This window comes from Aedes albopictus, chromosome 2, assembly GCF_035046485.1.
Source record: "Aedes albopictus strain Foshan chromosome 2, AalbF5, whole genome shotgun sequence".
Taxonomy (NCBI): Eukaryota; Metazoa; Arthropoda; class Insecta; order Diptera; family Culicidae; genus Aedes; species Aedes albopictus.
The window spans coordinates 76,198,683-76,210,414 of NC_085137.1; the positions used below are offsets into that span (position 1 = coordinate 76,198,683).

The 11,732-nt window shown below is 44.9% G+C and overlaps 1 protein-coding gene across 2 annotated transcripts; it reads left to right on the top strand.

The window, feature by feature from the left end:
- Window positions 1-965: 965 nt before the first annotated feature.
- Window positions 966-8,016, top strand: LOC109428619 (uncharacterized). 2 transcript variants are annotated; one of them, XM_062849974.1, is made up of 5 exons: window positions 966-1,106; window positions 1,173-1,243; window positions 1,299-7,602; window positions 7,669-7,739; window positions 7,795-8,016. In XM_062849974.1, exon 3 carries the CDS (start codon window positions 1,417-1,419, stop codon window positions 7,396-7,398), a length of 5,982 nt encoding a protein of 1,993 aa, XP_062705958.1. In that variant the 5' UTR covers window positions 966-1,106; window positions 1,173-1,243; window positions 1,299-1,416; the 3' UTR covers window positions 7,399-7,602; window positions 7,669-7,739; window positions 7,795-8,016. The 2 variants fall into 2 exon arrangements, with proteins under 2 accessions (XP_062705958.1, XP_062705959.1); XM_062849975.1 differs by lacking the exon at window positions 966-1,106 and having other exon boundaries at window positions 1,132-7,602.
- The last annotated feature ends 3,716 nt before the right edge of the window (window positions 8,017-11,732 follow it).

Below are 11,732 nucleotides of genomic sequence, written 5' to 3' on the forward strand. Positions count from 1 at the left end.
AATCTTAATCAATAATCACCAATCATGATTAAACTTATGATCAATCATCAACGCTCTGACTTGAGTCAAAACATTTATTCATTTTGACTAAAATATTACAAATGTCGACACCGAAGATGACAAACCATTCAAATTTTTATGTAAATGCAAAAAATGAAAGAAACATATTTATTATCAACTAGATGTGCATTGGGTACTAACGCCGACACATGACGTGACGAACTTTTCAATATTTGTTAGATAAATACACAAAAACCAGAGCAGAATTGTATAAATCCTTTAGCATTAATTATTATGATAAAATGGAAAGAGCTCACCAATAAACATCCTTCGAAGTGTCCAGTGCGTATGTGCTACACAGTGTACGCAGAAAATGGCACCGCAAGCGAAAAATAGGCAACAAAGAAAGCACGGCAACAACGCTTTGTTTTTTCGTTAGCAGATAATGACAAAGATCGCTCCCGAGTTTGTTTGAAACAAATACGGTAGGAATATTTGTCTCGTTCTGTTCACATCGTGATTTTCGCATTGTTTTACAACTGAAACTCGAATTTAAGGTTTGCAAGAGTCTTAATCCGTCCAAATGCGTATGAATTCGATGATGTGGGTCGAAAATTTCTGCAGAAAAGCCGGAATATCAGAACACGTAAGGCAAGCGATGTTTGTTTTATTGCTCTCATCGCCTGACATGCGCTTGTTGCGGAGCGCTTTTGTTACCAACATACAAAGCTTAGGACAAAGCGTTTGTTTTTCGGCGTGATTCGTTTTTCGTACCCTGGTGCTACAGCATCTTCCACTAACTGGCCTCTTCTCCGAAATCACACTGAACCGCTACAACTACACACGGGTACGACGATGTGGACATTCAAATTGACGACGACGACGACGCAGCCGGTCCGAATAAAAAAAGCGGCTTTTTCACTTTGTGTTGCGCACGCAACGAACCTCCTACATTAAAAATACCTATCTTCATTTATGTTCACCCAGACTGAAGAGGTTTCATATATACACTAGCATAGGTACACTTCTGATCGCAAACATTTTTGACAACGTCATGCAGAATGTTTGTCAAAAGCCATAGTGAAATAGCAAGACGCACATGCTAGGTGAGAAAAAGTTTGTGAAATATTATTTTATAAGGTTCCTGAATTTGTTATTTTCCTATTTACTAGCTTAAAAATAGTTTAGCGTTGATCCTAAATTGAATTCGACCGGAGTTAGACAAATTAATATACTACGACAGGTACATTTGCAATCATATATTGACAATTTGTGAACTTAATGAACTACTATTACAGTCAATAGCACGACATCCCACGTTGTGGACATACATCTATTCTAATTACGTTAATACACGGAAATACTAAACGTAAGTACGAGATATAAGACAATTATATAAAAAAAATATCGCTAAAGATGTATTCCAAGCTAATATTAATGCAATTTATGCAGGAAATTTCTAACCCTACAGTAATCAATAAAGTGAGGTTAAAAAATCGGAAACAAATTCGTTGTATATGCAACAAATTAGAAATTTCGTTTACGCGATCGGGAAGTGCTGTCAATCTCAATATGAGGAAGGGGTCAAGTAAACGTTCAAATGTGCGGTTCGAGCAAACCGATGATCCAGAGAATGGTATCGGGCAAGACGTTGCGGGGTTGTTCACAAATTGCAAAATCTGTGACTCCGGGGAAAACAGTCGAATGGTATGTTGCGATGTCTGTGGAGAGTGGTATCACTTTGAGTGTGTGGGCGTGGATGAAAGCATAGCTAACGTGGATTGGAGCTGCAGCAAGTGCATAGCGGATCCGGGCGTAGCGAGCGCTATCCCGTCAACGGCACCAGGGACCAGAACCACGGCAACGATTACAACATCAAGTCAGTCTGCAGATTACCAGGTGTTGCAGAGACAGATGGAGAGCATGCAGCAGATGATGGCAGAACAGCAGAAAAACTTCGAGCGCCTACTAAAGGCGAAAGAGGAGGACCAAAGAAGGGCACTGGAAAGACAAAGGATTTATTTCGAAACTCTATCGAAGCGTACCGAACAGCAAAATACGGCCGATGATCAGACTCCTAACTCCAGAAACCAACCGAGTCCCATGTTCCAGCGTTCGTCGGGACTGAGGGCACCAAGCATTCAAATCCAACCGAGTGCAAACTCAACAACAATTGCCGGGACGAGTCGAGTTACAGGACCTCGTCGAACTACGTCGGGGCACGGAGCAGCGGGAATCGAACGGCAGTTGGCACTGTTAGCCAAAAAGCAGGCGCTTGAGATGAAGCATCTAGAAGAACGCTTGCGGCTTATGCAATTCAACGATGATGCAGGCGATGATCCAGATCAGGTCGGTGAAGATACAGGTCTAGATCCAGAAGCTCAGGAATTCACACCAACAGCAGACCTTTTCCAGTTATCACAACCACACGCTGAGTTGAGTCGGAGTCAGCTTGCCGCACGCCAAGCTGTGGCAAAGGAGCTACCGTTATTCTCGGGCGCACCGGAGGAGTGGCCGCTCTTCATAGCAACCTACGAGAATACAACCAGAATGTGCGGATACAGCGATGAAGAAAATCTGCTTCGTTTGCAACGCAGTCTTAAAGGTAAAGCTCTAGAAGCTGTTCGCAGTCGTTTGCTGTACCCAGCTGGATTACCAGGCGTGCTTCAAACATTGCGAACCTTGTTCGGACGACCGGAGGTGATAATCCATTCTCTGGTATACAAGATTCGCAACATGCCTTCGCCAAAAACAGAAAAGCTGTCGACGCTCATTGACTTCGGTGTTGCCGTTCAAAATATGTGTGCTACGATCAAAGCTTGTGGACTCGATGAACAGCTATACAACGTAGCTCTACTCCAAGAACTAGTTGATAGACTGCCATCAACTATAAAACTCAACTGGGCGTTACACCGACAGACGCTTCAATCGGCTACGCTGTCAAATTTTGCAGATTGGTTAGAGATGTTAGTGGAAGCAGCATGCGCGGTTACCATCCCTACCAGTTCGTCTTTTAATCCAGCAAGATCGGAGAAGCGCAGTCGGCGAGAAGATCTGAACATTCACGTCGAATGCGATCCTGAGGAGAACGCTACGTCAAAGCCGTTGATGAAACAGGCTACCAAAGGGTGTCCCATCTGTCACGGAAGCTGTAGCAGTGTTGCCACCTGTAAGAAATTTCAACTTCTCGAAATCAGCGCTCGTTGGGAGAGTCTAAAGCAACATAAACTATGTCGAAAGTGCCTGAAGAAGCACTTTGGAGCATGCGAAGTGAAGAATCCTTGTGGTAAGAACGGCTGCTCATACATGCATCATGCAATGCTGCACGATGACACACGTTACCAAACAAAGATGATTTCACAAAAAACTCGAGGAAGCGATAATCCCGACAATAATTCATCTCAGAGCTGCAACACTCATGTTAACCAGGACGGGAAAATTCTGTTTCGCTATGTACCAGTTATCTTACACGGTCGTGGTGTCACGGTCAAGACGTACGCGTTTATGGATGACGGTTCTTCAGCGACCTTCATGGAACACAGTTTGCTTGAAGAACTGAAGCTGGATGGAAAACCGACACCCTTATGCTTAGGATGGACAGCTGACCAGCACCGAGAAGAAAAAGAGTCAGTGAAACTTTCCCTGGAAATTTCTGGTGTGACAGAAAGTAGCAAGCGATATGAGCTTCCCAAGGTGCACACAGTCCGACGTCTCGCTTTGCCAAAACAAACTGTTGAAGTAGAAACGCTAGCACAGAAATACAAGCACCTCGATGGATTGCCTATTGCCGCGTATCAGAATGTTGCCCCAAGGATACTGCTTGGAGTAGACAGCTGTCGTCTAAGTTACGCCTTGAACAGTCGGGAAGGATCTGATGGTGAACCAGTTGCTAGCCGAACGCGCCTTGGTTGGGTAGTATATGGTCCTTGCACAGGAGCAACCGAGGAGTCAAACATCACATATTCAGCACATCACAGCTATCATATCTGCCCATGCAGTGAGGAACATGATGCCGAGCTGCATAAGTCGGTAAAAGACTACTTTGCATTAGAGAATATAGGAGTTAAACGACCAGAAAAACCTATGTTGTCAAAAGAAGACGAACGAGCGGTTCAACTACTGGAGTCACAAACGAAGTTCAATGGGACCAGGTACGAAACCGGATTAATCTGGAGATACGAAAACATCAAGTTACCTCCGAGCAAGCAAATGGCGATGAAGAGATTGGTGTGCTTGGAAAAGAAGTTGGGAAAGGATCCAACATTGTCCAAGGCTTTCAACGAGAAGCTGCGAGAGTACCAGGAAAAGGGATACATTAGAAAGATGTTGCCATCCGAGGTCGACGACAACCACCCTCGTTCGTGGTACCTACCAATATTTCCGGTCCAGAATCCCAACAAACCCGGAAAACTTCGTATAGTTTGGGATGCAGCTGCAAGGGTTAACGGGTTATCGCTAAATTCGGTTCTGCTCAAGGGACCCGATCTGCTAAAATCAATCGTAGCCGTACTCTGCAAATTTAGAGAATTCAAAATAGCCGTGGCAGGTGACATCGTCGAAATGTTTCACCAAGTGCTGATGAATCCAGTGGACCAACATTCGTTAAAGTTTCTTTGGAGAGGCTGTGATGAGTCCAGGGATCCAGATGTATATACTATGGTTGTTATGATCTTCGGTGCATCGTGTTCTCCATGCTGCGCGCAATTCATTAAAAACATGAACGCGCAACGTTTTACAAGTCAATTCCCACGAGCGGTGGAAGCGGTCGTTGATGAGCATTATGTGGATGACATGCTGACCAGTGTTGAATCAGAAACTGAAGCGCAAGAATTGGTCAAGCAGGTAGAACACATACACGGACAAGCAGGATTTAAGATTCACAACTGGTTGTCGAACTCCAGAAGTGTCTTGGAAGCTATGGGAGCAGAAGGCATGAGAGAGAAGAGTCTAAACACTACAGCCGAGCACGCGTCCGATAAAGTGTTAGGGATGTGGTGGTGTACCACCTCCGATGAGCTGACGTTCAAGGTCTCTCCGCGATACGACTCCGATCTACTGTCGGGACGCTCTATTCCTACAAAAAGGCAGGTACTTAGCACCCTAATGACAATTTACGACCCGCTCGGCCTGCTCGGAAACTTCCTGATGTTTTTGAAGATTTTACTTCAGGAAATCTGGCGATCCGGTGTGGCTTGGGATGAGCCAATAGGTCCTAAGCAATTGGAGAAATGGAAGCAGTGGCTAAAGGTTCTTCCTAGGATCGAGTCAGTGCGAATTCCCAGGTGCTACAGGACACAAACTACAGTTTCTGAAAGGAACAACATCCAACTTCATGTTTTCGTCGACGCTTCTGAAAACGGATATGCAGCTGTAGCGTACCTGCGTTTCGAAGAAGGTGGGACCATAGAATGTGCGCTAGTTGGATCAAAAACCCGAGTTGCTCCATTACGATTCGTCTCGATCCCACGTCTGGAATTGCAGGCCGCAGTGATAGGAGCTCGTCTTGCGAGCCATATACTAGACACACTTAAGTTGAAGCCGACCAGTAAGTTTTTCTGGTCCGACTCACGTGATGTGATTTGCTGGCTGAACTCGGACAATCGCAAATACAGCCAATTCGTCGGCTGTCGGGTTGGAGAGATATTAGAGTTAACTGAAGCATCAGAATGGCGCTGGATCTCCACGAAAACGAACGTCGCAGACGACGCCACAAAGTGGCAAAGTCTGCCGAACTTGTCTTCGAGAGGTCGGTGGTTCCGAGGACCTCCATTTCTCTGGGAACCCCAAGACAGATGGCCCGTCGTCCAAAGGTGTCCTGGCACTACCACCCTAGAACTGCGAGCTCATGTTCAACACCACTCAATACACGAGGTTGTAATCAATGTCAGCAAATTTACTCAATGGAAACGTTTGGTCCGGCACACTGCTTTCGTTAGACGGTTTCCAACGAACATTCGTCGAAAGATTGCAGGCCAAGAGCGATTCACCGGTCCTTTAACCAAGGACGAGCTGAAGGAAGCTGAGAATTATCTGTACAGGAAAGCTCAATCTGAATGTTTTGCCGAAGAAATCCGCATATTGCAAGATTCTGATCCAGAACAACCATGGAAGAATAAGCGAAAGCTTATGAAGCACAGCTCTCTGTACAAACTCAGCCCATTTATCGACGATGATGCTATAATTCGAATGGATGGTCGTATCGACGCGTGTGAACACGTGAGTAACGGAGTGAAACGACCAATTTTGCTTCCAAAGCGTCATCATGTGACTGAATTAATACTGTTAGATGTTCATCAGCGATACTTCCATCAGAATCATCAAACCATCCTCAACGAAGTTCGCCAAATGTTTTACGTCCCAAGTCTTCGATCCGTCTATAGGAGTGTCCGGAGTCGGTGTCAGTTCTGTAAGGTACGGAATGCGATGCCCCAACAACCAATGATGGGAAAGCTGCCGTCTATGCGCTTTAAGCCGTTCATCAAACCCTTCTCGTATGTAGGAATCGACTATTTCGGACCTCTAACAGTGATGGTCGGCCGCCGGGTCGAAAAACGATGGGGCGTACTGATAACGTGCATGACTATCCGAGCAGTACACATTGAGGTAGCTCATTCACTGTCCACAGAATCGTGTATCATCGCCATCAGAAATTTTGTCGCTCGACGAGGGATGCCGCTAGAAATAATCAGCGACCGCGGGACCAACTTCGTCGGAGCTAGCCGCGAACTGAAAGAAACATTACAGAAAATGGATCAGAATAGGTTGATAGAAAGTTTCGTAAGTGCCAACACAAAATGGTCTTTCAACCCGCCCGCAACCCCACATTTCGGAGGATGTTGGGAAAGACTCATACAGTCGGTAAAAAAGTGTCTAAACCTCATAAAACCCAACCGTACCCCAACTGACGAGTTACTTCGCAATTTGCTCACCGAAATTGAATTTGTTATAAATTCTAGACCGCTAACAGAACTACCAATCGAAAACGACGAAGCCTCACCGCTAACCCCGAACCATTTTCTAATTGGGTCATCCAATGGTTCTAAGCCCCCGATCGCGTTTAACGACAGTGCAGTTTCCGTCACATACTCCAGAACGATGTCGATGATATGCGCAGATCAATTCTGGCGACGCTGGGTCGCTGAGTACCTCCCAACCTTGACCAAACGGACTAAGTGGTTTCAACCCGTTAAGCCGCTGGAAATAGGAAACATCGTGGTAGTAGTCGACGAAAAACTACCTAGGAATTGCTGGCCGAAGGGACGCATAATTGGAGTTACTAGGTCCAAAGATGGTCAAGTTCGTCGAGCATCGGTACAAACAGCTGGTGGTATCTTCGAAAGATCGGCGGCTAACATGGCAGTAATCGAAGTCGGTTCAATCGTTAGTAGTTCGGATTAAAGATCGCGACCTACTGGGGCGGAGTGTTGCGCACGCAACGAACCTCCTACATTAAAAATACCTATCTTCATTTATGTTCACCCAGACTGAAGAGGTTTCATATATACACTAGCATAGGTACACTTCTGATCGCAAACATTTTTGACAACGTCATGCAGAATGTTTGTCAAAAGCCATAGTGAAATAGCAAGACGCACATGCTAGGTGAGAAAAAGTTTGTGAAATATTATTTTATAAGGTTCCTGAATTTGTTATTTTCCTATTTACTAGCTTAAAAATAGTTTAGCGTTGATCCTAAATTGAATTCGACCGGAGTTAGACAAATTAATATACTACGACAGGTACATTTGCAATCATATATTGACAATTTGTGAACTTAATGAACTACTATTACAGTCAATAGCACGACATCCCACGTTGTGGACATACATCTATTCTAATTACGTTAATACACGGAAATACTAAACGTAAGTACGAGATATAAGACAATTATATAAAAAAAATATCGCTAAAGATGTATTCCAAGCTAATATTAATGCAATTTATGCAGGAAATTTCTAACCCTACAGTAATCAATAAAGTGAGGTTAAAAAATCGGAAACAAATTCGTTGTATATGCAACACTTTGCCTCCAAAATCACACTAAACCGCCCGTACGAAAATGAGCACAGCCAAATCGGCGACGACGACGACGCGGCAGGCCTTTTTTTCCCCAACCGGCGAGCCCGACTAACCCTTTTCACTGGTGATGTTTCGCCGTAGCATCACCAGCCAGAATGCCGTTTTCGCGCGAACCCAAAACCCACACACTAATCGGCACTTTTTTTCTCCAACCGGCGAGCCCGAGCTAACACTTTTCACTCAAAACGCGGCCTGTACACTTTGCCTCCAAAAACTCACTCTCGCAAAAATCTAGCAAAGCGAGCGCGCGAAACTTTGCTGCTGCCGAACTACCGCACACTACTGACTGCTTGGCGTCCCGTCGTCGGAGCCCCGCAGAGGGAAGAGGAAAAAAATCGCAAAAATCTAGCAAAGCGAGCGCGCGAAACTTTGCTGCTGCCGAACTACCGCACACTACTGACTGCTTGGCGTCCCGTCGTCGGAGCCCCGCAGAGGGAAGAGGAAAAAAAATCGCAAAAATCTAGTAAAGCGAGCGCGCAAAACTTTGCTGCTGCCGAACTACCGCACACTACTGACTGCTTCTGCATCGCAATCTAGCGATTTATGACCAAAAAGTGCAACCACACTTGCATCTTGTCACTTTAATTTGAAAAAGAGAGAGTCGATGAAGAGAACACGCTCATGTTACTTTCGCCCTTATTTAACCCGGGAGCGGTCGCGTCGTGTATTGAGTACACGCACCATGAAAAATGCACGCTTATGATACACAGTGTGAACGTAGTGTCGTTGTAGGTAGCCGAAGACGCGACTGCTCAATCTAGATTATACTAATATTTAAAAAGTGCTTAACAACCATTGCCAATTTCTGCTTCTTCAAATCCTCCTGAGCGTATTTCGCATTATTCACGTAAACTCTAACCAGTAACAGGTAGATCAGTCTCCCTTCTATCTGTTAACAGGATAAATTTTCATGAATGAATTGAAACACGCCTAGGAGAGACGAAAAAAGTTGAGGCGTTCAACGGTTGTTCCGCCCTTTTCACCTGTTGGTCTAAAGAGCGTACACTCTCTATATAGCAAATCTGCTTTTAAAAACAATAGTCAAATATGGGCAACCATAAATTAAACAAAAAGAAATATGTCTGTGTGCCAAATATCTTAAGTTATAACTTATAAGAATAGAAAACCAAAAGCATTTTAAGGCTAAAAGAAAAAAAAATCGAAACAGGCTTCAAATAATCGAACAAAATATGCTGAATGAAAATTCTCTTTTTTTTAATATGAAGGTAAGACCGTTTATTGACCTGCAAGAGAAAATATCGCGTTCCGCGGTATCGTCGTCGTCAATGGGTTGTGTCGTCATCAATGGAAAAATCAGTTATGTTTGTGAGGTCGTGTAGATATTTCTGCGGCATTGACTGGTCATCATGATGACTGTTATTTTGTCGGAAGCGCTGGTGTAGTTGTCGCTGGTGGACGATTGGACGTGTCGTATTTCGGAAATAAAACATTAACTCACTACGCACGTATTCCGATATAAAAGGTATTTATTCTCCCTCGAACGTACGACTCTTGCCCGCGTGTAATTCTCTACTCTTCTGTTCCCGGAAATCCCCGAGCTGTCATCTTACATGTCAGGGCAGTCAACTATCCCACATATTTATTCTTATCTCTACCAGGGTCGGAGTTAGGCTCGACCCGACACCCCTCCTCTACACAATCGTCGTATACAGCGTTAGTTTGATAATCATTTAAATATGCAGGTACCCGTAGCGATCTTGTTGGACGTTGTTCTGAGAGCCCGGCTCGGGATGGTTCTGAAAGATCAATGTCCCTAGGTTGCTGTGACGTCTCCGTACCATCTTCAGCTTCTGTTGTATTTGTGTTTTGTTCCTCAACTTCCGCGTTCTTCATCAGGGGCTTCAGGTGAGCAACGTTGCGGTGAATCGTGCGATCTGAATCTGTAGAGCGTAACGTTGCGTCCGAGCCGGTCAATTTGGTGATCTCAAACTCTTCCGGAGAAAATGTCGTTGACAGCTTATTCGTCTTAGACATTCGCTTAGCAACCACGATGTCGCCTTCTTTGAGTATTGATGGTTTTGCACGACGACGGCCATCGCTGTACTCTGCATCCTTGATTTTGTTCGTCCAATCTTTATCCCGAATCTCCTCCTCATCCATTCGAGTTCGTCTGTGATCGATACTTGGTAGCTTATCGCGTAAGACTCGTCCAAACATAAGAACGGATGGTGCGACACCAGTTGTAGAATGCGGAGTAGAGTTGTACATTAGTAGAAACGTTCGTAGATCCCAAACCCAGTCCGCGCTACCTGATTCCTGACTTATCTTCAGGTGTTTGAGAATCGTTTTATTAGCTCGTTCGACTTCCCCATTTGCCTGGGGCCAATACGGCGTTGTTCGACGAAGCTTGATGCCATATTCCTTGCAGTAGGCTGCAAGTTCTTCGCTGACAAATTGTGGACCGTTGTCTGCCCTCATTGTTTCAGGTACACCGAACCTACAGAAAGTTTCATGGAGAGCCTGGATAGTGTATTTAGCAGTAATTTGCTTCATCACTACAACTTCAGTGAACCTGCTAAAATAGTCGACAATGACCAGAAGATTGTGACCAGACGGCAACGGGCCCATGAAGTCTACAGCAATGTCGACCCACGGATGTGCTGGCATTTTAGTTCGTTGTAGTGGTTCTGGAACTCCCAACGCAGAAACCATTATGCACTCTTTACATCGTTTCACCAAGTTTTCCACGGCTTTATCTATTTGCGGCCACCATACCTTTTGCCGTAAGCGACGCTTCATTGCTGAAATTCCTGGATGTGCTTCGTGGGCCAGCTTTAAAACGCGATCTCTCAATTTCGTTGGAATGACTATACGTGTTCCTCTGAGAAGTATTCCGTCGATACTACATAGTTCAGTCTCGTAGGGCTTATATTCCTTTGGATATGCTTCATACTGTCCTACATCCAGCGCCTCAATCACTGCTTGGATAGTTTCGTCCGTCTCAGTCTCCTTCACGATTTCTTCAAAAGTCAGTGCAACTGGTACAGCCTGTTCCACTACACTGCGAACATATTCCTGAGTGGCTGTATCGAACTGTTCTGCGGGGAATGTGGTTAGCCGAGAAAGAGCATCCGCGATGTTCGCCGATCCAGGTATGTGTTCAATTTCGTAGTTGTACGCTTGCAAACGTAAGACCCATCGTTCTATACGAGCGCATGGACGTGATCTTGGACTGAACAAAAACTCAAGTGCCTTACAATCAGTCAGCAATTTAAACTTTATCCCCTGAAGGTACAGTTTGAATTTCTCCACGCTCCATACCAGTGACAGAGCCTCCCTCTCCGTTTGAAAATATTTCTTTTCTACCTCCGTGAGGGCCTTGCTGGCGTAGGAAATCACTCTGGTTTTTCCGTTACAATCCTCCTGCAGAAGAACGGCACCAACTCCAGTTGGGCTGGCATCGGCGATGAGTTTTGTGCAGTCTTGAGGGTTGAAGAATCCCAGGTACTCAATATTACAAATAGCGGTTTTGATTGTTTCGAAGTCCATCATTTCTTTCTCTGTCCATTTGAATCGAACTCCCGTTCGAAGAAGCTGCCTTAAAGAATCTGTCCTGGTTGCAAGATCGGGGATGAAACGCCCAACGTAACAAACTAGACCCAGAAAGCTTCTTAATTCGGTCACATTTTGTG